General features: G+C 37.7%; 1 protein-coding gene across 1 annotated transcript in view; it reads left to right on the forward strand.

The window, feature by feature from the left end:
• Window positions 1-310: 310 nt before the first annotated feature.
• PGLYRP2 (peptidoglycan recognition protein 2) overlaps window positions 311-27080 on the forward strand; it is a 114431-nt gene continuing 87661 nt past the window's right edge. Inside the window, exons 1-3 of the mRNA XM_044083497.1 lie at window positions 311-469; window positions 14702-15562; window positions 23180-23390. Of these exons, the coding sequence (XP_043939432.1) occupies window positions 400-469; window positions 14702-15562; window positions 23180-23390 (1142 nt within the window). The 5' untranslated portion in view covers window positions 311-399. The remainder of the gene's footprint in view (window positions 470-14701; window positions 15563-23179; window positions 23391-27080) is intronic.

The raw sequence follows: 27080 nt of genomic DNA on the forward strand, positions 1-27080 counted from the left end.
GCATTTGAATTTTGCCATTAAATAATAGAGTAATGTTTTTCTGAGGTCAGCTGATGGAGCCATACCCAATATCATTGCTAGGTAACGTCAGTGTTACACAAACATTGAAAATATTAACTGCCATTAAACCTATTTTATTTCCTTACCCATTAGAAGATTGCAACACACACAAAAAACCTGAAGTTACAGCTGTTTACTTCTCATAATTAGCCTCACCTGATGCTTAGTTCCCATAATGACAAAAACTTTTATCTACTTCTTTCACCTGATGTTTAGTTCCCATAATGACAGAAAAAAAGCTTACCTACCTTACTCTTTGCTTTAGACTGCGTCACTTGTTTGAACACTGTGTAAAAGGCCAGAAGTCCATGCTAAAGTATCGGCTTCCATTCTGACAGAATGTTTCAGAAGATGAAACACTTACTTATTTTACTGGGCTGTTTTTTCTTTTGGACTCATTCTAAAGAAGGTATGAGTGTTATATTTAAAATTTTAGCAGAGCACAAAGTGTTTTACTGTCATTAACAAAAAATAATTTAAATACTAACACTCCTTATCAAATTTGCAACTTTCTCTTTCTGTGAATATAAATATTTACAGTGCATTATAGTGATAAAGAACTGAAGTTACATGTAAAGAAAAAGGTATATAATATATAAACTGAAAATGTTTATTGTTATTTTAGTCTGATAAATCTCTATAAGGCAAATTAAGACTGAAGCAGGCTCTAAATTCTGGAGAAATGTGTTGTCATTAGTGGCAAAAAAGTAACACATGTGGAGGAAATTTTAGTTTAAATGTGTACTGAAAATTATAAACTCAGATTATTTTTGTTAAGTGGAATGGATTCTCAAGGAATATTGAACATAACAAAATAAGATATCTTTCAGGAATTGTTGGAAAAGACAGAATTTTTGAATTATGTCTGTTTGATCACTAGTTAACTAGGAGATAGAAAGGCATTGACCCATGGCACTAGTAACCTTAGTCCATTTACCACTCCAGGCAGTGAGGTGCCATCTACTAAGTAGACGAGGGAACGAGTTTGTTTTCTCTCACTGAGCGAGGGTGATGGAAGCTGGTTTATAGCATGTAAACTCTGTCAATGTCTAGCAGTAGAGCTTGGGCAAATCATTATCACACTAGAGATTCTTGACAGGTATCTCTCGCTCTCTTTCCCATTTATGCACCATGTGGTACATTAGACAATGAGCACCTTTCAGTGCTCATTTTTTTTTGTAGCAGTTACAGGTTTTACAGGCTCAGGTTGCTAGCCCAAGACCCAACCCTCCTCAGAGGGTGCACCACACACACTCATACGCACACGCTCACACCAAGGACCAATTTAGAGTGTCCAGTCCACCTACTGCATGTCTTTGGAATGTGGGAGGAAACTGGATCACCCAGGCAAAACCCAGGCAAATGCAAGGAGATTATGCAGACTTCACACAGAAGGCACCCCAGCCAAGAATCAAACCGAAGAACCCCTTGTGAGGTGGCAACGCTAACCACTACACTACAGCACCACCGCTTGACAAGTATGCAAAAGAAATATTCATTGTTCATTTTCAAAGGTATCCACAGTAACATACTTGGACAAATATTTTCATATATAACACTATCATACTTCCAGCTGGTTATTGGAAAAAAGCAAAATCTAAAGATGAAAAAAAAATTAAACCTGATCCAATGTGTATTTAAATTGGTATAATTAAAAAAAAGCTGCAGATGTACATTAGAAGATGTTTACCAACACTGATCTATAGTTTTAGTTTGAGTACTTCAATAATTTTACTTGTATTAAGAAATGCAAATGAGAAAGTAAGAGTTTTAACCAGTTTCTGTTTATATTTGTTGTAATTTTCAAGGATGGCTGCTTTTTCGGTAAAATAAACAATCTATGATGTTGCAATCAATCTGTAGCCTGAAGCCTTTGTAGGTTAAGAGTCAATTCAATGTTAGCATTTCATGTGCTAAAAATACAGTAGCCTATGTCAAATGTTATATTTTTAACAGTGTAAACATCTTGGCACTGCATGTGTGAAGTCTATAGTAGTGTTTTACTAAATGTCCCTGATCTCATCAGTCACTGTGGCTTGCAGAGTGCAGTTAAATTCTTTTTCAGGTGATTTATTTCTCTCTCCCTCCTTCTATATCTTGCTTTCTTTATGTCCATTTTAAATGGACTGCTGAAATCACAATATAATCACTGACATAGCTGCTAATTCACTCTGTTACATGTACTGGTAACAGATCGTAAGTCTTTGCATGTTGTACTAATATTATGTCTGACTGCTACTGCTTGTTTGCTAATTGCTATAGCATTCCAAAGCAAGCCATTCTTCATCTTGGACATTCCATATAATTTAATGCCAGTTCTATTAGAAGTGACCATCTCTTTGTTCAGATTTTTTAGTGAGTAGTGCTTATTTTATGTAGAATGCATCTGATTTTAAAACAAATGCACTCTCAGCCAGAAACTGCTGCAGTCTAGACAATTACTGCAAGTTGGTTTTCATAAGATTAATAGGGGTTTCAATGTTATTTTGGACTAATGATCTTGTGGACCTTGCCAATACCCACACTCAAGAAGGGAGAAGCCAAATAGTTTTGCGGTAAATTTGAGAGTACCCATCAAATCATCCAGGACTACTTTGAAAGAAGATATTGAATTGAATTGCATTAGGAAGTTTATTCCACACAAGAGGGAGGTGCTGGGTAATGAACCTCTCTCTTCATTTGTTTATCTGCTGATGAAGATTCTGGTCTATGGCTGTCATGTTAACTATGCTGTTTGACTTACCAGTATATAGGAGGTCTAAAATTATTGGAAGCACAACTCACCCCGCAGGAGTATATAAGGCATGGAGCACAAGAAAAGGGCTTCTGGCCTTTCTTGGTAAATAATGTTCTTACAATCAGAAATCTTTTTGATTAGAAACCTCTATGAATTTTTGAGTTTGATATGTTGAATGAAGTACATCCCAAAAGCAGCATTGTACACAGTGATGGGTCTGAACAATGCTGCATTTAAGGGAACCATAACATCTTTGGGTCTAGATGAACTATCTTTGGCTAATAGTTGTACTGCGTAGAACAATTTCCAGACTACAATTGGGTCATAATGATAAAAGGAGAGAGTGCTATCAACTCAAGTGCCAGGATCCCTGAAAACCTTTTTTGCTTAGTAAGGGGATGTTAACTATACTGCATGTTGTGGGCATTTGCTGTTATCTGAAAGAATCAATGATACAATTTTTACCCTTCTGTTTAAGCTCATTATCTGTGTACTAGGTATTAACTTGCGTAAGCTGTTTCCGAATGGTACATATATCTGAAGATGTTTTGACAATCCATTTATTAAGAAGTCTTGACTATCAGCGTTGAGATCAGGAAGTAGATGTTGACTGCGTAAATGCTGCAGCTGCATGGCAGTAGACACATCTGCATCACTGCAGCTACATGACAGTAGACAGCATCTGCATCACTGCATGTAATGATTGCTTAGACTCATGAGTATGGTTAGGCCATTGTACATTCAATTAGCTGCTGCAGAGTGGTGGCTTCTACCTAGAGGAGGAGGTTATCATGTCTGTGGTCAGACTGCACAGGGGTTTCACATTCCACATGGTGCAGTATGCAGTCCAGGGTTTATGATCTACCAGTGCATGCCATTCCAGGAATGCAGCAGCTGTAACATCACCAACCATGGTCTAAAGCAATCTACAAGGCTGGCACTGCACAGTGATGGAACCATCACAGCAGGCCTATCCATAGGCTGCCATGATTTGACACCATCATCCATTTGTTGTCTTCATGAGACATAAAAACTCTGCTGCTGTGTGGCTGAGGCCATTTGGGTGAGGTGCCCCCACCGTGACCTAATTGTGTTAGTCCCTCCCTCCACTTACTTGTGTGATGTGATTGCCAATGCAGTTATAGTAGAGTTCCTAACAGCTCTGGTAGACTGAGCATGTCAAGGGAATGTACCCTTTCCTATAACTGAATCAGAATGCCATCATCATTTCATGATAACTTCTGGAAGCTCAAAAACATGTTTTATTCACTGCTTTCCAGGGAGGAAAAAATTACAAGGACAAACACACAGAAATAACCCTCAACTACCCAGATTTTTCCTCATATTTTTGGTCTATTCCTCATAAAATTTGTGGTTTTATGGCAAATCAGTGGGATTATCTGAGGATTGATGTCACTAAATAACAACATATATTTGAGTATCAGCCTTCAAATCCTTCAGAAAATGTATGTTAACACAAATCATGTAACTCTGGCAACTTTATAAGCTTATAAGATCAATATTTAAAATATGTCCCTATTTTTGGGTCATTGTCCCCCATTTTGTCTGGGTTTGTTTAGATTTCTTGCACTAAGAGGTTGAAAGGTATGGACACAGAACTTTTGGTCCCATGGGTCTGAATTTGGAAGTCAACTTAAATTTTTAATAATAGCTTTACATTAGTTGCTATGATTTGCAAGTTTATAATTTTCTCATACAGTATTTTCTTAATCTTATATAATTGTAACATCTACTAGGTAATTTTGGATACTTTGTGCTGCATTTTTGCACTTTGCGAACACTTCAGAGTTTTTAATTATTTAGTTATGTAATTGTTTAATTATGTGACTAATTTAACTGGCTTCAACCTGTATAAAGGCTGTTGCTGTGCACTATGTTTTTATCCTGAGAAGGTGAATGACTGAGGTACCAGATGCACTTTGTATTAAATCAAGACAGTTGAACAGCCTGGTTCATTTTGTTGTTTTTGCTGTAGTGGGAGGATGAGGCTAGGTATGAATATTTCTAGAAGAGAAAAAGCAGAGAACAACAAAGAAAGCTGTTTCAGCACATCATGGTTATTGGTTGGAGACAGGACGTATATAAGTAATGCTTTTAAGACCTAGTATTGTGCAGGGATGGAACCAAGAATCAGGCTTCCACTGTCAAAGAAAGAAGAAGGGAGGAATGCCCAGAGCACATTATTCATAAGAAAGAGGGATTGCATTGTTTAGCTTTTATGTTTTATTGCCACCCATGCAAAATACATTTTGGTGTCCAGTGCAAATTGCTTCAAGATGCCATTCTGGAGAGAAGTATGTGACACAGACACTGACTCATTTTTGTAAAATTTTGTATTGAAATTAGACTTTGAAACCATGATTGTCTTGTATTTTCAACCTCCCTAATAACAAACCCACCATAAAAGCATTTCTGTAACTGAAAGAAGGGTCCTACGTACATATGTCTGTATATTTTCTTTCTTTACACTGCCACTATAGTTAATTGCTGTGTATTTTATTTGTATCAAGAGAGAAGCCAGGCATATGTACACCTTGTGAACCATAGCATGCAATCTAACTTAAAAGGGTGCAATACTTTAACTGCCACAAGATCACCAAGTCTGTCATCATCAAATGCATAAATGAAATTAAAAGGGTAGATGTGAGGCCACAGAAAAGATAGCTGTTTTTAGAGTGATTTATGATTATTATATTACTAGCTATGTAATCAAAGGAATTTTAATGTGAACATTTTTGGACACATACTGCTTCTCTAATTCTATATTTAGGATGAATATATACAGAAAAAGGCACTTATGTCAGTACCCAGGGAAGGGGGCAAGGGCAGTGTTTGGAATCTGGTGTACAACTCCAAAACCCTGGCAACTTCTTTTCTGTGTTGCGCATATAAAACAGCCAAGACAACTCACATCAAGTCACTAAAGACACCGGCTCAAATTTACATGTTTTTCTGTTGGCTTGTGTGGCTTTGCTGCTGCAGCAGCACTTTACATATTATTGTTTTGTGAAAACAATGTTGAAGTATGTACTATTGCATGATACAGGGCATGTGTTTGCTTTCACTTTGTGACTGACAACTAAGTTACAACCAAAGACACTTCATTCATGTAATGAAAAGTCCATTGGGATCAATATGAGATTCAGTTGTAATTCAGAGGGAGTGTTGTACATTGCAGTTTGTTCAAACTGTGACAATTTTTTATGTGTGGAACACTTTCTACAAACTGCTGCAGTGTATATGTGATCAAACTCATGCTATGAAAACTAGAACAAGTGCAAATGCTTTGTACACATACCGCATCAAATGTGCTGAAATTACAAGGTATACATTCTTTTATCTTGGACGATATTACAAAGATACTAAAAAAGGGGTGATTAAGAACCCCTCTTAGAAAAGGAGGAGTATGACTGGCAGATTAGGGTCAATGAAAATGTAACCCTGCAGCTTAATGATGTTGTAAGTAACAAGATTATTGCGCATTAGACAGAAAATTAAAAGGACCCTTGGCAGGGTATGCAAAGGCACATATCTGGAATGCAGTAAACATAGGTTCCAGTAAATATATTTCTACAATTACAGCATATATCGATATAAAAGGTAAATATACAGGATTATTAGTTACAGCTATACCTGATGATTTACAGAAAATGGTTAATACAATATATAATAATTATGCTTCAAGATATATATATTATAGGTGTAAAAATGAGTTTATAGAGAGCTATCACCAAATTAGTATGGATTTTATTACACAGGGGTTGGGAGTTGGCATAATGATCAAGGTGTTTACTTCACAGATGCACAGTGCAGGGTTTGATTCTCACCTTTAGGAAAATGGCTAGGCTTAAAATGGCCCACAACAGCAGCTAGCCTAGTATTACCTGTGAACCTAAGTATGTTTTGAAATTAAAATCTGTCAAATGTTGATTTAGATGTTCAAATGTGTGTATGTGTATATATACATCTATATATATCTATGTACGTATATAATATGGATTTATATCAAAAGGTCAGTGGTTTAAAATACAAAATATTAAACCTCGGAAAGCCTCTGCAAGTTCTATATACCAACTCCAGGATTGCACCACATTGTGGAAAGGGCAGTCTCCCTTCTTTTTCCTTCTTCTTTTGGCTTTTCCCGGTTAGGGGTCACCACAGTGGATCACCTGTCCGCTCATGATTGGCAGTGGAGTTTTATGGTGTCGAGTTGCCAGCCCGGCGCCCAACCTTCCATAGAAGGCACACACATGCACACTCACACCTAGGGCCAATTTAGAGTGTCCAATCCACCTACAGCATGTCTTTGGGATGTGGGAGGAAACCGGAGCACCCGGAGGAAACTCACGTGACCACAGGGAGGACATGCTGACTCCGCACAGAAGGCACCCTAGCCGAGGATCGAACCGGAGAACCTCTTGCTGTGAGGCAGCAATGCTAACCGCTGCACCACTGCGGCTGCTCAACAAAGTTAATAGTTAAATTTATAAATTTTACACAACTAAATTTAGTATTAACCAGTCTGCAAGACACCAAAATATTAATTTTAGATTTTATAAGCAGCAAAAACAATAAATATACAATGTAAATCAACAAGTTATTAAAAATAATGAATTCAAACACAAACGTAGCTTATTAACAAAATTCCAACTAATTTCAATTGTAGTAAAGGCCAGATTTGAAATTCTAGAACAATACAGCGTACAGCTTCTTTGCTTTCAAACCTCTCCCTGTTTCAAAACCAAGACAGACTCAAAACTTCACAGAAATGTACAGCAGTCTTGTATCCTTATAGGACCTACTCACTATTCAAAGCAACTAGAAAAATTTTCATTAACAATGTGCAGAAGAGCAGTAAAGCATAACAAACAAATTCAAAAAAGTGTGCCTCCCTTGAAGGCCCACTGTTATAGTGAAAACTTCACACAACTGTATTATATTTACTGCAGAAAACTGGACTCTTGTAGCAGGAAACAAGTGAGCTGACTCTCATAATTCCTAAAACTAATCAAGCATCACAATCAACAGACACTCTCCCTACTGTACTGTCCTATTAAAGCCTACCTTCAATCTAGATGAACACAAAAAGAGAAATTGGCTAGGCTTAAAATGGCCAGCAAGGGCAGCTAGCCTAGTACTTGCCTATTTGACAGATAGCTTATGAATAGATGATCAGGTTGCAGGTTCACATACATCCTAGGCTGAGACACTGTTCAAAGCAGCATTAGATACTGTAAGCAACTCCTGCAAAAAGTACCTACATGGTGGTGGTGTCCATCAGAGTTCTGCTTTACAAGCCACACCAAAGGGCAATACAATGGTCTAACCACTTTGAAAAGGTCTGCCTGGTCACACACAGATCTTGTATGTTGTTTACGGAAACAATTAGTTAGCCAGACTTCCTAATGTTGCATGTGAGCGTCACATAATACAGAACCCAGATGTGCTTAATAATGTGGGTAACAGATTTTTACTTTTGCTTTCCTCTTTTGGAAAGAGGACTAGAACTATATTCACCAGAGAAAGAGACATGGCTGAAATCACTTCTGACTAGAAATAATGGTTGTGGTTACTGCCATAAATTGTTTCCTGCCATTTAAGGCCTAGAATTCAGAAATTCTATTTGCCAAAGTTATGGTCATTTATTCCAAGAAATAACATTTACATCCACAAATATAAAGGGGACAAAGAGTGATAATGTGTTCCTCATAAATACTGACAACCAGTAAAAAGCCAGTTCAACGTTCTGATTGTTTAACCACTGAATGTTTAATATTATGACCATTTGAACAACTAATGCTAATACATCTGTCACATTTATGTCCACAAAATGACCTATATACTGAGAGCATGCATATAGATGATGTGCAGATAGGGGTGTCAGAGGGAAAAAGAGAAATTTATGAGCTATTTAAGAAAATGGTCACATCTGTGTGTACAGGAACGATGTCTTTACAGAGAATAGAAATGGTTATATATTATAGGTGCATGTGTTAAGAAGTGGAAGAAAGTAGAAGAACATGGCTATGAGATGGCTAATTATGGACAATGTCTTATTGAATGATTATTGAGAAAGGATATATTGAGTGATAGTCTGTTATGGCTTTTCCCGGTTAGGGGTCTGTTATGGATAAGAATAAGGAGACAAGGAGTTATAGGCTGCTCAGGGTAGGGATAAGGGAATGAGGAAATACATGATCATAATGTTTTTTAGAGGATCTTAAAAATGGTTTTAGGATTACTTTGTTCTCATTGGCTTAAGATGACCATGTGATAAATCTATAACCTCCGTTTTTCCCCATTTTTGAACATGGTGTTGGGGTCTCACATTAACAATGACCATCATCTTGAGTCAGTGTTTATACCGCTGGGTGGCTAGCCCAGCTGCCATTGTTTTTCCATTCCACACCCCCCCACACGCATACACACCTACAGACAATTTAGAGTGTCCAGTCCACCTATTGCATGTCTTTGGAATGTGTAAGGAAACTGGAGCACCAATATAAAACCCAGGGAGGACATGTAGACTTTGCATGATGGCACCCCAGCCAAGAATTGAACCAGAGAACCTCTTGCTGTGAGGCAACAATGCTAAACGCTCTGCCACACTGCCTCACTAAACATGTTAACAAAAAACAGATAAAAGTACTAAACAGTTAAGAAACTAAATTGAGCCTTGTAGCATGTTTGGTTTAGATGCTTATTCATTGTGTAGTTTCCATTTTTCTATACATTTTTCCCTGCACACTGTTTCATTGTTTATGTTATGCAGATGAGTTGCAGGAAAAAGAGAATTCAAATTACTGCAACAAGTGATCATACTCACCTTGACCGTTTTTCTTGCTTTTGTGGTCATCCCCAATTACATTATTGTTCTGAGAAAGTAAGCAAATCTATTCTTTTATGTTCTTTTAACTTCTGTGACTGTTATTACACACAGGAGCCAATATCATATTACTGTTGAAGTGCTCAGTTTAGAGTTGCTTTAGTTTTCTGCTGCTGAATTTTCTTGCTTGGTCTTTTTCTCCCTGGTATGGCTTTGTCTATCAGACAGTTTTACTAGTACCCATTTTATCCCTTTGACATGAAGATCTAGCTTATGCCGTTGACCAGGGCAAGGGGCATTCAGGGGAAGGACAATCCAGGAATGGTTTATAATTACCTTTACACTGGGGAACTACATACCGAGTGCTTCACTGGGGATTTACATACACTGTAACCACCACGGCCATTGGCAGCCTTGATGGGGGTTATCACTCACAGTACCAGTCCCAGAATTGTGCTCATGTTGTTGTGCATGTGTCTAATCCCTGGCTGCAGTACATGGTGCATGGCAGTAATGTATCTCAAACCTTATCTTTCCTACTCCTTGACAAAGCTTTGATTATCTGCATTGTAGCAGGCAAGGCTGCCTCCATTCCTCCCTCCCTCCATAGCTCTCAACCTCTTATCACAAGAAATATAGGCAAAGCCAAAAATAATGGGGAGGGGGATTTTAAATATTACTCTTAGAAACTTATAAAGTTGCTAGAATAAAAGGTGTTCTGTTAATACTTATTTTCTGAAGGCTATGAAATCTGAAACTGAAACGTTTGGCATTATTTAGTGACTTCAATCCTCAATGATCTTCCATAAAAAAAAAAAAAAAAACATTTTATGAGGAGCAGACCAGAAATATAAGGCAAAACTCTGGAGTTGAGAGCAATGCCTCCCTCCTTTCCTTCCGCCAGGATGGGTGAACCAGCACTGATCACTCATTTTTACCACATTGCCTGGATTCTTTAGTGCCTATGTAATCTGGGATACAGTTACGGCTTCCTCCCTATGCAGCACAGTGGTGGCTGTTTTAATGCTAATGTATCATCCTCAGTTATTTTACTGCTGTGTGACAGCAGAAGAGTACAGAAGAAGCTATATTACTTGTTATAATTTTTCTTTTGTTCTCATTTTTAACTCATTCACTCCAAAGGAGCTCAGGAAGTTTGCACTGTAACTTCCAATGGGCGGAGCCTAAGCCTTTTGACAGAATCAAATTATGTCCTCACATTTCAAACAAATGTTCGTATCTCTGGAACCATAGGGGTTATGAAAAATGTGCAAATGGCAAACTCTTCGGCACAAACTATTTTTACAGAAGTAATGCTCTTTAGGTTCTAGGTGTAACTATTTTTACAGAAGTAATGCTCTTTAGGTTCTAGGTGTTAAACAGAATTTTATAAGTCACAGTAAACACAGTAGCTATTACAATTGTAATACTTTGCAAACAACGTACAATATCTCAGAAACCACTCAAGTTATACACATACTGTCAGCAGCATTTTATTCATCTAGCTAAGAGCTTTCATATGAGGTTAAGGAACTCTGTCTGCATTACTTGGCTGTTGAGATATTTAGAAAAAAGTGAAAATTATATCTATATAAATTAATATAATAACAATAACAGTTAATATCTATTTACCTGCAATAGACAGAGGTCAAACATTAATGCAGTTGAGTTTGCCACTGTGTAAGCTTTAAGATGAAATCATTTAAAAACTTGTACACAGCATGGTTTTGGAATTATTGATGCAAATATGAACAAGTAACATTTGACACCTAGAAGCATCAATTTGAGTTAACTACAGATACAGCTGGAGGCATCACTCGGGTATAATGAGTTAAATTAAAAAAAATAGTCTGCTACATGTAGTTTTAACCACCACTTGAACCATGATGCAAATAAAAAAACTCCAAAAACTGTAAGTGTATCCCAGGCCAGATGGTATAAGGCTAACAAGCTGCAGGTGGTTAAGCTCATTGTTAATCAGCCCACATAAAGGCTATTGCAATAATGTAATCACGAAGACACCAAGGCACAACAAGGTTGTTTCATGAATGGAAATGGAAGTAATGGTCATTAGTAGAATACTCTGTATGTAATTCTAAAACAAGTTGCATCACTCTAAGTTTGACAACAAATCTTCAACACAAAAAATATATAGAACACTGAAGTAGTGAAATTGAGTATTAGCAATTATGAAAATTGTGATGCCCCCACTCTGGGCCAATAATTAAGGAGTCTGAATCCTCAGCACTGACACTGGAGAGGGGCGTTCACTTGGAATACAAATGGATACACTCAGTATTTCCAGATGCAGACCTCTCTGCATCAAGCACCATTTATCTTAAGAGCATACAGGGCACACACACACACAGCCAGTGGTCTCACTCCAGGCCCCCAAAAAGACTCCCCACTGGCACAGCTGTAGGGTTAGGTCCTCAGCCATGTGTCCAAACCACGTCCTCCAGCACCCTCTCTGTGAAACCAATGCTTCATGTCCCTGCTCCAAGTAGCTGATGCACACATTCTTTGAGATTTAATTTTCATACACAAAGACCTGGGAAAAGCTGGCACAGATTTACTAGCTATGCCACCTTCTGTCCAGACTATATGGTAGTTTCACTGCAACCAGTCAGTTACTATAAGGTTCTTAAAAGGGTATCCAATTATACTGAGTGAAGTTAATACAAATGGTAATGTTGACCAAACAGCAAGGCTTTCAGGAATGGCCAAAGTTATGACCAAATAAATATATGCAAATACTCTAAAAAATTAAATATATTTCTAAAAGGACCAGCCACAATGAGAAGTTTAAATATATTTAATAAGAAATAATAAAAGAACATGAACATACTAAATATCTATTTACAGTAAACAACAGAGTTTCAATCACAGGAAATATTAAAAGTAATACAGCAGGAAAGATACACAGTTATAGAAAAACACTACTTAACTATACTCACTATAATTTCCTGACTAATCTAAAGAGTGCTAGTCCCTGGTCACTAACTAGCACAAAGAAAGATGAAGTGGGTGAGTTGTCTTCCTCCTTTGTCATATTCCATGAACAGACTGCTCCTGAGACTTCAGTCTCCTCTAATTTTAAAACATTATTTCTGTACATAATGACATCACATAAATCTGGTTATCTGACTTCTAGTTGCCATACAACCCCCATTGCTAGTAGCTGTCAAGATTTAGGACCTTTGTGCTACCATACACACAGATATAACTTTGCTCAGATCTGCTGCTGCTCCTGGAAGTCATAAAACAATTTCAAACCTCTAGCCTTCCAAAGTAGTAATTAGCTGCCTGCTAGAGACAATACAAAAAGGATTCCTAATACTTGTTTTCCCAGATATTTTGTCTCTGGCTGCAACCACAACTGTTAAGATACAATCTTTATGACCTAATTTAATTTCAACTATTTTTAAGTTTGAGATTAACCTCTTCTCTTCCAGTATCCTCCATTAAAACATATACATTTAATTCAGTTATAATAATAGACATACATTTCTTTTCATTCCAGCGGGGTACACTGTAGATAATTTTTAACACAGCAACTTTACTAATACATTTTCAACATAAGCATCTGTACAAATCAGTTTGATAGTCAAATAACATAATTCTTTACAAAATTCCAGCTAGCTGTGCTGGCATATGTTATACATCCACTGCCCTACTTCTCCTAGCATGGCTGGCAGTAACTCTATCGTCACACAAACAATAAACTTTAAAAGAGATTTATGTAGACTTGCTGTACCCCCATACATCTAATGTTGAAAACTGCCCCCTCCAAGCTCTCTGCTAAACAATTTACTAATTTCAGGGTCAGGCTACCTAAAAGAGAAACACGGCAGATTAGTGGAAAGATCACTGCTTACAGCTGGGGGGGAGCTTTGGAGCCTTGAACTAAAATGTAGGTCTGACAAAATGTTATTCTCTTTATGTGGTTTTATATTGCAGCTGTGCAAAGATTATGTTTAACTCCTTTAAAGTTAGTCAAACTGAATATACTGAAAGCTGTAGCTAGTAATGTCTCAGGTTAAGTTACTTTTGTACTTTTTCTCTCTCACATAAATACAGTGTCCTTCAAAATTTCTTTTTTTAATTTAATGCAAAGAAAGTGTCATAATTTCAAATGTTTACTGGCAATAAGACCATTCTTATTTTTTCAAGTATGTTGCTTGTAGAAATGCTGTTCGTTTATTTGACTTTGGCTACATATTCCTTCTAGTTCCTTAAATTGCAGGGGCTTACCCATTCCCTTTCACTTTTTGTTTGTTTGTTTGCTGACCTGTAATGTTATCAGGCAGAAGGTTCATTGAAACACTGCACAGATAAATAGGTAACTAAACCTCATCTCCTCCTTTTCTTCAAGTAACACTTTCATAAACGTTGTACTGGAACTCCTACATTTTTAATTACTCTGGCATTTAAGCTAGAGCTAACAGAAAAATCTAGATTTAAATTAGAAGCCCTGAATGGTTCATAGGTAAGTACTAGGCTACATATACCTATATATTATGTTTGACAGTGTAGTTTGGTATTATTGCAAATAAAGAAATCCTACTGCTAAGACTGATAAAAGTGCAAGCCACTTAAGCATTACCAAATGAAATAAAAAATATATTTTCTGTTATCTTTTTATTAGCTTGCAGTGGACTTCAATAAGTAGTCCCTGGATGGTATACTTTTAAGTTGCTTTTGGCAATTAGATATGCATTATTAGAAATTGACTGAGGAAACTTTGCTTTCAATGCAGATAAAATATGCGCCACTCGGCAGAAATCATTTTTCAGTTGTCGTTTCTTTATCTTGTAGTGGACCAAAGATGCCTCTGAATGGTATACTTTTGTAAAATAACCAGCCACTTAAATATTGCAAAATGACAGAAACCAATGTGTAAGCTGTCTTTTTATTAGCCAGTAGTTGGGTTAGGCAACGTTATAACGGAATTTACAGAATTCACATTACTGTATTTCATTTTTTACTTTCAAAAACATTTCAGTCACTTTCCTTGTAAGAAATATTTACCTGCATTTGTCTCTCTTCTTTTTCAGTTTCCATTCCATTCCATATCAGTCAAGTTATTCATGTCATTGAAGAAATAGAAAACAAGCTGCTAGTGTCTAGTGCTGTCAAAATTACAGAGCTGTTGAGGAAAATTGGAAAGCAAGACAATGCATATTATCAACACCTTCTAGGTGATGTATTAGTTTCAGATGCTGAACTGTCTTTCCTAACCAAAGAACAAACTGAGTTTCTGAAATACGTTATGCAGCATGAAGTCAAATCCACAAGTGAGTATGGTGTTGTCCTCACCCGAGATGGCACCAGTGTTGCTACAAGCCCACTCATACTTGGACTGGCAGCTGGATTGAAAAGACAAACAAATATGCCACTCAGTGTCATCAATCAAGATCTTGCAGGCACTGTTGACAACATACTTTCTGCAACACTAACAAAGGATTTAGGTTTGTCTTATCTTTTGTCACATATTAATCAGAGCACTGCAGCTCTGGGGTCACATGGCTGTTGGAATAATATCTCATATCCTAATGTGTTTACATTGTTGGAGGTCTCACCCAGTTTTACTGATGCATTTGTCAATGGAGGGTTTGATGGAGTCATACTTGGAAATTATCTCTCAGAAAACAAAGATCACGCACTCAAAATAAGTTCTGTAATGAGAGAATACTATAATGAAAATGGTCAAACTGGTCAGGCTCAACTAAAAAGCAACTTCAGACAACAAAATTTTGCCCACTTCATCAGGAATTATGATATGAGGGAACAAGTTAAAAACTCACTTTATTTGTACAAACATCTCAGCCAGGATCCAGTCTTTCAGCCATCTGATAATAACATCATAGATCTGATTTCTGAAAAAGACATGGAGGAGTTTCAAAGAGTTTATCTAGGTAAGTAATATTTGACTTATTTAGAGCAAATGTTATTACCGTGCTATTAACCAGTTTATGAGGTGGTAGAACAAAAAGAAATGTATATACTACACCTAAGTCTTTGATAACATACTTCTAGTTATAGTGTGAATATTGTCTCTAGAAGATTGTCAATGTTAAAGTGACACACCTACCCCATGTGTAAAAATGAGAAAAAGGGGCTGTGGATGGATAGATACAATTATATACTATGATGAACACTGTGACGGCCCCTCTTTAGCCCAGGCCAGTAATCAAGGAGCCCCAATCCTCAGCAATGACACAGGTAAGAATTGGTCACTAAGAACAGGAATGGATTTACACAGTATTTCAAATACAGCTCTCTGCATTCAACACAGTTTCCCCTAAGAACACAGAGGGAGCATGCTCCACTGGGACTGGACTCTCTGTCTCTTCAGATCCTAAACAAGACCCACCTTGGAGCATTGTGTCCCAGTTCCAAGTATCTGGCACACAAACTTGAATATCTGATTTTCACACACATTCACACCTGGGAAAGGCTGACACAGATTCACCAGCTGTGTCCCCCCTCTCTCCATATTACAGGGTAGCTGCCAACAGCCAAATACTGTAAGGCTCTTAGAAGTGATAACCAATTATACTATGTCAAATTAATACTGATATAAATAGTAGAGTGTGACCAAAGCAGTAAGGCTTTTCGGAGTGGCCACAGTGACACTGAAATAAGTACAGGTACTCTCAAGATATTAAAAATATTCATTAAAAACCATCCACAATGAAAAAGTATAAAATATTTAATAATGGATAACAAAAATATAAACCAGGAAAATAATTAATATTTAGTTACAATAAACAGAGTTTTCAGACACAGGAAATATAAAATAACACAGTTGGATAGAATATCACATGCAGAAAAAGAAATACTAAATGAATCTCACAGTACTTTTCTGAACTAAACTAGAGGGAAACTGTCCCTAGTTAATTCACTTAATATCGCAAGGCAAGATGTACTGCTGAGATGCTCATTTTCATAAGGCAAGATGAGATACTCCACGCAGAGAACTGTACAACTAACAACTGAACAAATGAACAACTATTTCTACTGTGATAACTGACATAAATGTTTTATATCAGATTCCAAAGAAAAATAAAAACAAAAAATAACTGCTGCCATAGTTCCAACCTTCATCTGGTTATAAAATGACATCACATCTAGTCACCTGATTCTAGCACAGTTCACATTCAGAACTCTGTTAAGATTCTATTGTAGCATTTTTAACATAAGCAACCTTTACAAACATTTTTCATACAAGCATCTGTACAAATTAATGTGACAGTCAAATGACAAAATTATTTACAAAACGTCAGCCAGCCATGCTGGCATATGCCACACATGCACTGTCACACTTCTCCTAGTACAGCTGGCAATACCTCACAATGTCACAAATGCTAAGGAAGAATAAGATTTAAGTGTGATGTATTTTTCAGCATCCATACTGAACTATGGTCTTTGACTAACTGAGGAGAGAAAATAAAAAATTAAAATGCATAGAGAGTAACCCTTTAAAATCATCATCATCATTATCAACTCCCTTTTCCCCATTTTTTACATGGTGTTGGGTGCCGTGTTAACTTTTGTCATTTCTCTGGATTCAGTGCCACACGCCTGCCTTCTTCGACATTCATGCCTGCATGTCGTAGATCTTCTCTCACACAATCCATCAACCTCTTTGTTGGATGCCCTTCTTTCCTCTTGTCTTCTTCCTGTCTTTCCCAAATGCTCTTTACTAGATTGTCTTCTGCCTTTTTGCACAGGTGCCCGAACCACTGTAATCCATTTTCTTGGATCTTTTCTGCAATTGGAGCGACTTTGGCTTCTGCTCTTATGTCCTCATTTCTTTGTTTGTCCCACAGTGTGCACCCTACTACCCATCTCAGGCACTTCATTTCCATCACCTCTAGCTTCCTCAACTGCTGTGCCTTTACTGCCCAGTTTTTGTACATTACAGTACTACTGGCAGAAATCATTTTGTACTCCTTACTTTTCAGCTTGTTTGCATTATTCTGTCATACACTACACCTGACACTCTATGCCAGTTGACTGCAGTCCCTCTGATCCTAGCTTTGAACTCTTCATTCAGACTTCCTTTCTCCTCAACCAACCCTCCCAGATACTTGACTCTGTTAATTTGTTCCACTATCTTCCCTTCTATCTTAGTTCTCAGCTTTTTCTGATTTTCCCCATTTGCTGCCATTACCACTATCTTATCTTTACTTAGTTTCATCCCATGTGCCTTCAGTTTTTCAGTTAATTCCACTATCTTTTGCTGAAATTCTTGCTTAGAGTCTTCATTATGCCACATTGTCCTCATAGAGTAGCTTTGTTGATCTATCCCCTACAACCTGTTTACTAATGTAGTCCATCACCAGTATGAACAGCAGAGGGCTCAGAGCTGAACCGTGGTGCATACCCACTCCCAATGGAAACCCCTGTGAGACTGAACACTGTACTTGAGTCTTTGGGTCCTTGTACATAGCCTACACTAGTTCTACCAATGTCTGTGGGAATCACTGCAGGACTGCACAATCAGCTTTCTTGGGATCTTGTCATATTCCTTCTCGAAGTCTAAGAATGCTCAGTTGGACTCTTTCCTCATCTCTAGCTTCTTCTCAATTATCTGTCTCACTGCAAACACTGGGTCACTTGTGCTATATCCTGATCTGAATCCAAACTGCTCATCTCCAACCTTACCTGCTACTACTTGGCATATCCATTTATTAATCACCCTCATGAGAACTTTCATACAATGTGACAGAACTCTGATAGCTCTGTACTGTCCACAGTTGTGAATGTCTCCTTTATTCTTGAACAATGGCATGAATACGCTTATTCTCCAGTCATCAGGGAATCTACTTTTTCTCCACACTGCTAGGAGTATCCTCAGGAGCCATTTTTCTCCATCTCACCCAGCATCTTTATCATATCTGCTTTGACCTCATCTGAGCCTGCTGCTTCCCTTAACATCATTTTTCTTAGTGCTGCTCATTCTTCTTCTCTCATTGTATGCTGTGTCTGGGGCAGTACAGCTTCTGTGGGGTTTTCTTCATTCAGAAGCTGCTGGAAGTACTTCTTCCATCTGTCTTTGATGTCCTGTGGACTGGTGAGCACATTCTTACTGGCAACCCTTATGAACGGTATCTGACTATCTTCTTTATCTTTCTGTCTTTGCCTTGCAACCTGATATAGTTTCTATGTGCCACCTACTGAGTCACCTTCCAGAAGCTGGTAGAGTATCTCTGATGCCTTGTTCTTTGATAATTACAACTCCTTTCCTAGCTTTTTTGTTAGTCAATCAATATTCCTTCCTAGCCTAGTCCATATTTTCTATCTCCCACTTTTTTCAGCTCTCCTTCTTACATCTGATGACTTTCTAGACTTCTGCATTTCACCACCAGCTTTCCTTATGTAACTTATTTCCATACCTGGCTTGGCCACAAATCTTGTTTTGCAGTTCTCAGACATGCTGATTTGAGGTGCTGTCATTCTTCATCAACTCCCCCTATTTCCTCCTCTTCTTGGGGTGCTAGAGCCGCGAGTAATTCCTAGAACTGTTGTGCTTTCTCTCCAGTCAACTTCCAGATCTTTAGCCTGGTCTCTGTTGACATTAGTGCCATCTCTGGCTACTGCTTGCAACTGATTTTGGCAATGAGTGGTTTATGCTGTGTGTCGCCTGTTTTACTGGGGATGACTTTGCAATCACTGATTCTGTCCCAGTGCCCTTTCCTTACTAGGAGGAAGTCTACCTGAGCTGCATATTGGCCACTCTTGTATGTGATCTTGTGACTGTATTTCTTTCTGAACCATGTGTAAGCTAATATCAAGCCATCTGCCAAACAGAGATATAGACTGGCCTCCCCTTCTTTATTCCTATTGCCTCACCCATGTGGACCCAGGCAGTCCTCATATCCTGTTCTGTCTGTCCTGATATGTGCATTCAAGTCACACATTATCAATACCAATTCATGTTGTCCTGCTTTATCTAGTAGGCCCTGCAACTGCTGTCTGAATGCACTCCTCTCTTCACTATCACAATCCTGCTGTGGGATATAGGCTGATGTTTTGAATACTGCCCTATCATTAGGTTGGAGTCTGATTGCCACGGGTTTGTCACTAATTCTGATGACATCCCTCACTACTTTCTGAAGCATCTCTCACTACAATTCCGACACCATTTCTAGACTGTCCTGCTCGTGAGTAGTAAACTCTAGATCCCAAGCTGTGTGGCTTTGCTGCACTGCCTTTCCATCTTATCTTTTGGATACATAGGATGTTTAGCCTCCTTATTACCATCATGTCATCCACATCCAGGCTCCATTCTGTCAGTGAACCTACATTGAGTGTAGCAATTTTTAGTTCATGTTTGGCAGGTTGTTTTTATGTCTAGCTTTCTTCCAACAGAGCTATCTCATGTGATCCAGGCTGAGTAAATGGTCAGTGGCTGGCCAGTAGTTTATTGACCCAGGGCTGCAGGGCTTTATGACAGGCGCATGACGGCCAATAGGGCCACACACCCCTCTCACTGTAAGCATGGGTCCTTGGCATAGGTCTAAGTAGGCCGGGTCTTCAACACACTTAACACTGGCAAATACCCATGCCAATTGGTGACATTAGTCAACATGACCGAATGACCTAGAGCCACATTTTACATCGTTTAGTGGCTAGCCCTGCACATGTGTGCAGTCTGTGATCTGTGTTCTCCTCTCTTGAGGATACTGATAACCCTTCCAAAATTTACCCCCAATAATCTTTTCAGTTAAGAGAACTCTTTTCATAGTTGTACAAATGCTTTGATATGTTATATATGACAATACTTATTCCCATGTTGACACTCTTGTCAGATTCTCATTTATAAATTGTGACTCTAAGATAAAACAGATTTTTATAGATTTTATTTAAACCCTTCAGATGCTATTTGGCAAACTAAAAGTAAATAAACTCTTTAAACTGAATGGGAAACTAACAACAGGTTTTATCACTTATTCCAATGTTGTGAGACTTCAGACTTGTTTGCATTAGTTTAGAAACAAAACATAAGTTAATACTACATTTCCTTTTTATGATATCTCCCCTCCTACATTTTAAGTTTTAATTTCCTCTCTTCCACCACTCTTCTTCTTAGGCTGACTCACAAAACATACATACATATGGATTTCAAAGATCTCAGTGTGGAATGCTGCCTTCTTCTGGCTGCTAGATTTACTGCTAAGAATCCTCACTGCTGTAACACAGCACATAAAGAAAGGGAATTTACTAACAAGATAGCTTTTTGACCTTGCTTTTAGGAAAAAAAAAATGTTTTCCTAGATACCCTTGGCTTACTGGAATCAGCTCCGAACAGAAGTTGATAATGAACATAATACCGAAAGAGTTAAAAAGTGAACTGGAAGAGCATTTTACATTGGTATATGAGTGTAAATGCTTTGGATATTCTCATTAAGTCTTTATGTTTCTGCTTTGTTTTCATTCCAGATTATTTAAAGACTATGATTTCCACAAGCACTTGTCTTTGCTATGTATTCATTATCCTCTTAGTGGATTACATCTATTTTAGTCTGTTAATCACTTAATTAATAATTATAATTAGCTTTTTGTAACTTGTATGCTTTTGTTTTCCATCTCCTTTTTCCCTCCATGGCTTCACATCATCAGCATCAGGTCTCCTCATAATGTTCTTAAGACTATTCATTACCTGCCATCACAAAGCACCCAGTACAAGGATGGAAGACACTGGAAGGGGTCTGTCATACATTCACCAGGGCACTTCTGTCTGAGGCTACGATAGACACCTGAAGGGGTCTGTCACGCATTCACCAGGGCACTTCTGTCTGAGGCTACGATAGACACCTGAAGGGGTCTGTCACGCATTCACTAGGGCATTTCTGTGTGAGGCTATGGAAGACACCTGAAGGGGTCTGTCATGCATTCAACAGGGCATTTCTGTGTGAGGCTATGGAAGACACCGGAATGGGTCTGTCATACATTCACCAGGGCACTTCTCTGTGAGGCTATAGAAGACACCGGAATGGGTCTGTCATACATTCACCAGGGCATTTCTGTGTGAGGCTCTAACACAATGAAACCTGCTACACTGTGTGTGTGTGTGTGTGTGTGTGTGTGTGTGTGTGTGTGTGCGTGTACACACACACACACACACACACACACACACACACACACACACACACACACTTTGTTATATGACTGAGAGAACTACATTTGGGTAACTCAATCCTATTTCTAAGTCCATTTTCTTTAGAAGATCATTTAGAACAAAGTGCTTATACATTTCTGGTTAACCCTGAAGGTATTTAGAATAACAGAGCATATGACCAGTTCTGTGAAGAGAGTTAGTGCAGAATAAAAAAATCCACATCAGAAATATGTTCACTAGGGAAACTGTCAACCATGTGGGGTAATCTCTGTGAGTCCCAAGCCTCTGAAAAGATTTCTTGAAAACCTATATTAAAAAAAACAACAACATTGTCATTTACTCACTGTTTTGTGATCATTAAGGGTGTGGGGAGATTCTACAACAAAAGTGATGAAGAGATGCTTACCTCTTTGCAAAAAAATCTTTGTTTAAGTTTACTGAATCTGGTTTTCTTCATTTTGAAGGACTGTGACTCGCTGAAATTGCTTTCAGCAAGTCATTATGAATCCATTCATTGTCACTTTTATATATATCACTGTACTAGAAGATGTTTGTAATAAAAAGTGATGTCAGTGATTGCAGTCAGAAATACAGAAACATTTGATGTACATTATAAATAAGACAGCACTTTCAATAAATTAAAGATACGACATTCTCCAGTAACAACAGGACAGATAGAAAGATTAGTGTAATGGTTTAGGTGTTTGCCTCACAAATACAAGATACAGGTTTTGATTCTCACTTTTGAAGGGAAACTCGCTAGGCATAAAATAGCCTGCAAGGGCAGCTAGCCTGGTACTTACCTATGAACCTATGAAATGAACGGAAGATGTGTGGGGCTCCTGACTCCATTATTCTCTATAAAATGGCTTCCTGTATTCAAAAAATGATTCAATTTCGTGTTGGGCTATTGGAAGGGAAAAATAAGCTGAAAGATTGGTCTACTTTATTAAGTGGTATACATGGAGTTATTCCATTTAATGATTTCACTGCCATGAAGTAAAAACTCAGAAGGTAGTTATGTAGGTAGGCAGATGTGTGTATGTTTCATTCCACATTTGGGCTTCTGGACTCTCATGCACATAGTCTTACAGAGTATTGAGAAAAAAATCAAGACAAGGCATCCATGAATGAGACGTGCAGTTCACTTTCTAAGTCCAACATTGAACCAATAATGCCTTAGCACCTCTGGGAGGTGACCCTCCTGATTCTTTGTCCCTTCAAGCAAAATTACTGGCATGCAGTGAAGAAAGTTACACAATTTATTTGGCTTTGTGGAAGAAATAATTTCATTAATGATGAACTCAAAAGCCAATTTTGCAATTCTTTCTGTGTAAAAATTAATGTGTTTTCTCATGTTTAGTTTATAAATAATCCAGACTCATATATTTTGTGTGTTCTGCAGAATGCCCAGCAATTATTCCTCGCTGTATGTGGGAAGCCAAGCCTTTCATAGGAACACCAACACCTCTAAAGCTGCCATTGGGATTTGTTTACATACATCATACCTATGAGCCAAGCAAACCTTGCCGAACATTCCCAGAGTGTGCAGCAGACATGAGGAGCATGCAGCGTTTTCACCAGGAGGACCGGGGTTGGCAAGATATTGGCTATAAGTATGTCTCCTATTTATATCTCATATATGCTTGTAATAGACATTTAAACATAGCTCTCATCCAGTTACTGATTAGGTACCTGTTTTCTGGAGAAATGCTGGATTTCATCCTTACTGCTAATGTAAATTTATGCAGAGCCTTGACAATATAATGGGCCATTCTGCACTGTGTACTGATTTTGAAGTGAAGTGTTTTCCTAAAAGTAGCTACATTTCAACTATTGACCAGGACTTCACAGAGAACATACTGATGAGAAGAGATAATCCTTGTTCTTTTAGAGAATGCGAATGACTTGGGGTGATATGCTGCACTCATTTCTTTCTCACTGCATAGAATATTTATAGTACTAATATTATATATATCACAAAAACAAATAAATACCTCAGTGTACAGAATAATCAACAATAATTACGCTGACGTCAGCATATCGGAACTTACTTTAATTGATCAGTGAAGTTCTTGACATGATACCCTTCAGAAAGTACAATAAATGTTCTGCCTTTCTGATCAGGCAGCTTAAAACACTCTTAGTATAACTCCAGACATACTTTGAATAGTGTTACTATTAGGGAATGGTTTTTTTTGTAAGGTAATATGCAGGGTTAGGTTAAGGGGCTGGGGCAGGGGATAGGACTGGCACACATGAGTAAGGATGAGGAGGGGGCTTTCCGAATTTATGTTTCTTTCTGAACACAGAAATATATTTTTGATACAATGCAGCAAGAATATTATAAACTGTTATATGACTGTAACTTTTAAACTGTTATAATCATAGTACCAGAAACAGAGTTGTTCATAAAGTTATCAATTATCTGATGATATCCAGCAAACCAGTTGTATTTAATTTGTTTTTTGATACAGTTAAATAAATATAGAAATGTTGCTTATGGCTTCAATATTACGTACAGACAACACTTAATACAGCAGACAGGTGTCAAGTATTAGTGGCAATTTTGCTCATTTTATTTCACAGTCTCAGATGACACTATGCGGTAACATGTGCCTCACATAGTTTTCTTGTTATTCATGCAAACACACAAATTACTGCTAGTATTTATAACTACTGGCATAATTAATCAGTTTAATAGGATCAGTTGCACAAATTCACACACACACACACACACACACACACACACACACACACACACACACACACACACACACACACACTCAGGAATCAGGGGTAGTTAGTGGTAGAATCATAAACTGGAGGTTGGAAATCCTCAAAAGTCCTCAAAGTAAGTGCTTCCAGTAAGAAAACACGATCAGGCTTGATGCATCAGTGCAGTAAAAGCAGATTCAGGGGACAAGCCATTTAAAATGTTTGCTTTTTAATTTTATCTGGAATTACAAAGTAAAGCATAATCATACCTCTCAACCTCTTCACATTAGAAATATGAAGAAAGCCAAAATACGGGGTGGGGGTCTAGGATATGAGGAATGCCTGGGTCCACATGGGTGAGGCAATAGGAATAAAGAAAGAGGCCAGTCTATATCTCTGCCTGGCAGATGGCTTGATATTAGCCTACACATGGTTCAGAAATTAATTATTGCATTTATAAGCTTATAACATTGCTAAAATAACAGGTGTTGCACTAACATGCATTTTCTGAAAGACACAAAGTCTGAAACTCAAATGTCTGTCATTATTTAGTGACTTCAATCCTGAATGATTTGCCAGAAAGCCACAAATTGTATGAGGAACAGACCAAAAATATGAGGCATAAATCTGGACATTCTGCACAAATCTGGACAGTTACAAGGTCTGAGCATAAAACGTATATATAGTTTATGCCAAAAATGCAGAAGACATTGAATGAATTCTGAATGGATAGGTTCATAGATTAGTACTAGACTAACTGCCTTTGTGGGCCATTTTAAGCCTAGCCAATTACCCTCTGTGTTCTATCTCTGCGCCTCCTCTACCCCTGACTCTTTCTTCCTGGAGTTAATGGTACTTAATTAAAACAGGATGATCCTGAGAAAAGGAACTGTCAAAATATCACCAGCACAATGTGAGTAGAAGGCAGAAGTTAACATTTATTAGCTGACAGGATTTGACTTGCTTGGTGATTTGACCCTAATCTGCTTTGCCATTTTTTTTCTATACTCTAAGAACTTACAAAACAGTCCCATGTATTGATGGAAATATGGCTAAATAATTCACGACTACTTCTAAACCATAAAAAAATTCTGCCATTACCCCAAAACACATCTCTACTAAAACAATACTATTCACTATCACCTCTGTCTACAACATCATGACAGAACAAATAAAACACACCGCAAAATTATAGTGTGTCGCCATAGATGATCAGCTGAAATTCAACTACAATGTCCTTATAGGTGGCTAAAAAAATCATCAAAAACTAGGTACATTATACAGATTAAAAACCTACCCTACTGATATAGCTAGCCTCTTCTTTCTTACTGCCATTTCTCCTCTATGCTACCCCAATCTTCAGTAACCTTCAAGTCTCAACAATTGTTTAAACTTGAGCAATGCTATAATAAAAAAAGTCAAATTTGTTGTAAATTATAACAACAGAACACATCACTGCTAGCATTGAAAGAACTGAACTGACTTGAACTACTATATCACTGAGCTCTTTATCAGCTAACTACAATAAACATATTTCAATACACGCCAAAAAATGGACCAGCCCTTAACAACTTAATATAACACTGCTCCCCCAATATAACTGTATGCCCTGGAGAAAAATCACTAGTCACTATAACCAAATCATCTAATGCTGCAGGCGACTTTCTAGACAAGTAGTGTAGCTAAACTATGGAACTATAAGCTACTACCACTGGAATACAATTCGAATGTTAACTCATTTAAAACATAACTGCAGCTTCACCCATGACACTGATGAATCTGTTTGTGGATATCTCCAGGATAAATGCCACTGTAATCTTCAGCTTGCCATAGCATCAAACCGTCCTCTTCACTCAGAATCCTACGCCCCACAACCAGTCTTTAATAATACCTGAATAGGTTTACTAGCATCTCCCAGCCATATACATAATTATGTGACACTGCTCACCTCCCACCTATATGCTTGTAATAGAAAACCTTATGATGGCCATATATAATTGTCTGTAAACCATATTAATACTCCAGCTTTTAAAAACAGTATTAAGATTTTTTGCCCTACTTAGTTCCTTCTCTCACTTCTGTTTCTTTGAATTTCTAATCACTAATTACAAGACCTGTTATTTGCTTGACAAACCCATTAATATACCTGTAAAAATGCTCAAGGTTCAATACCTACTAAATGGATACATATATCTTATATTGTAATAAACTGTAATAGCTTCCTTTTTTTCATATGAATGTAAACTAATTAGCAAATGTATGTGTTATTTTTAATGTATGTTATTTAATGTCCACTGGAGTTTTTCTCCCTGAGCCACCACTGAAAAACCTAGTCAGACAAATCCGGTAAACAAAAGCAAAATAAATAAATGAAAAATAAAATTTAATGACACTTGGACAGAACTGCATAAACTAATCACACATGTGCAATTTCATTTATCACAGTGCCGTAATAATTGAGTGAAAATGAGGATTATGTCTCGGACACAATCACCTGTACAAAAACACTGCCACTGGCAAAAACTGTTTACTGAGCAGGAGCATAAAAATAAAGTGGGGGGACAAGGGGTGACTGCAACCTATTGCTT

This window comes from Protopterus annectens, chromosome 9.part0 (genome assembly GCF_019279795.1).
Source record: "Protopterus annectens isolate FY-2018-M chromosome 9.part0, PAN1.0, whole genome shotgun sequence".
Classification (NCBI taxonomy): Eukaryota; Metazoa; Chordata; order Ceratodontiformes; family Protopteridae; genus Protopterus; species Protopterus annectens.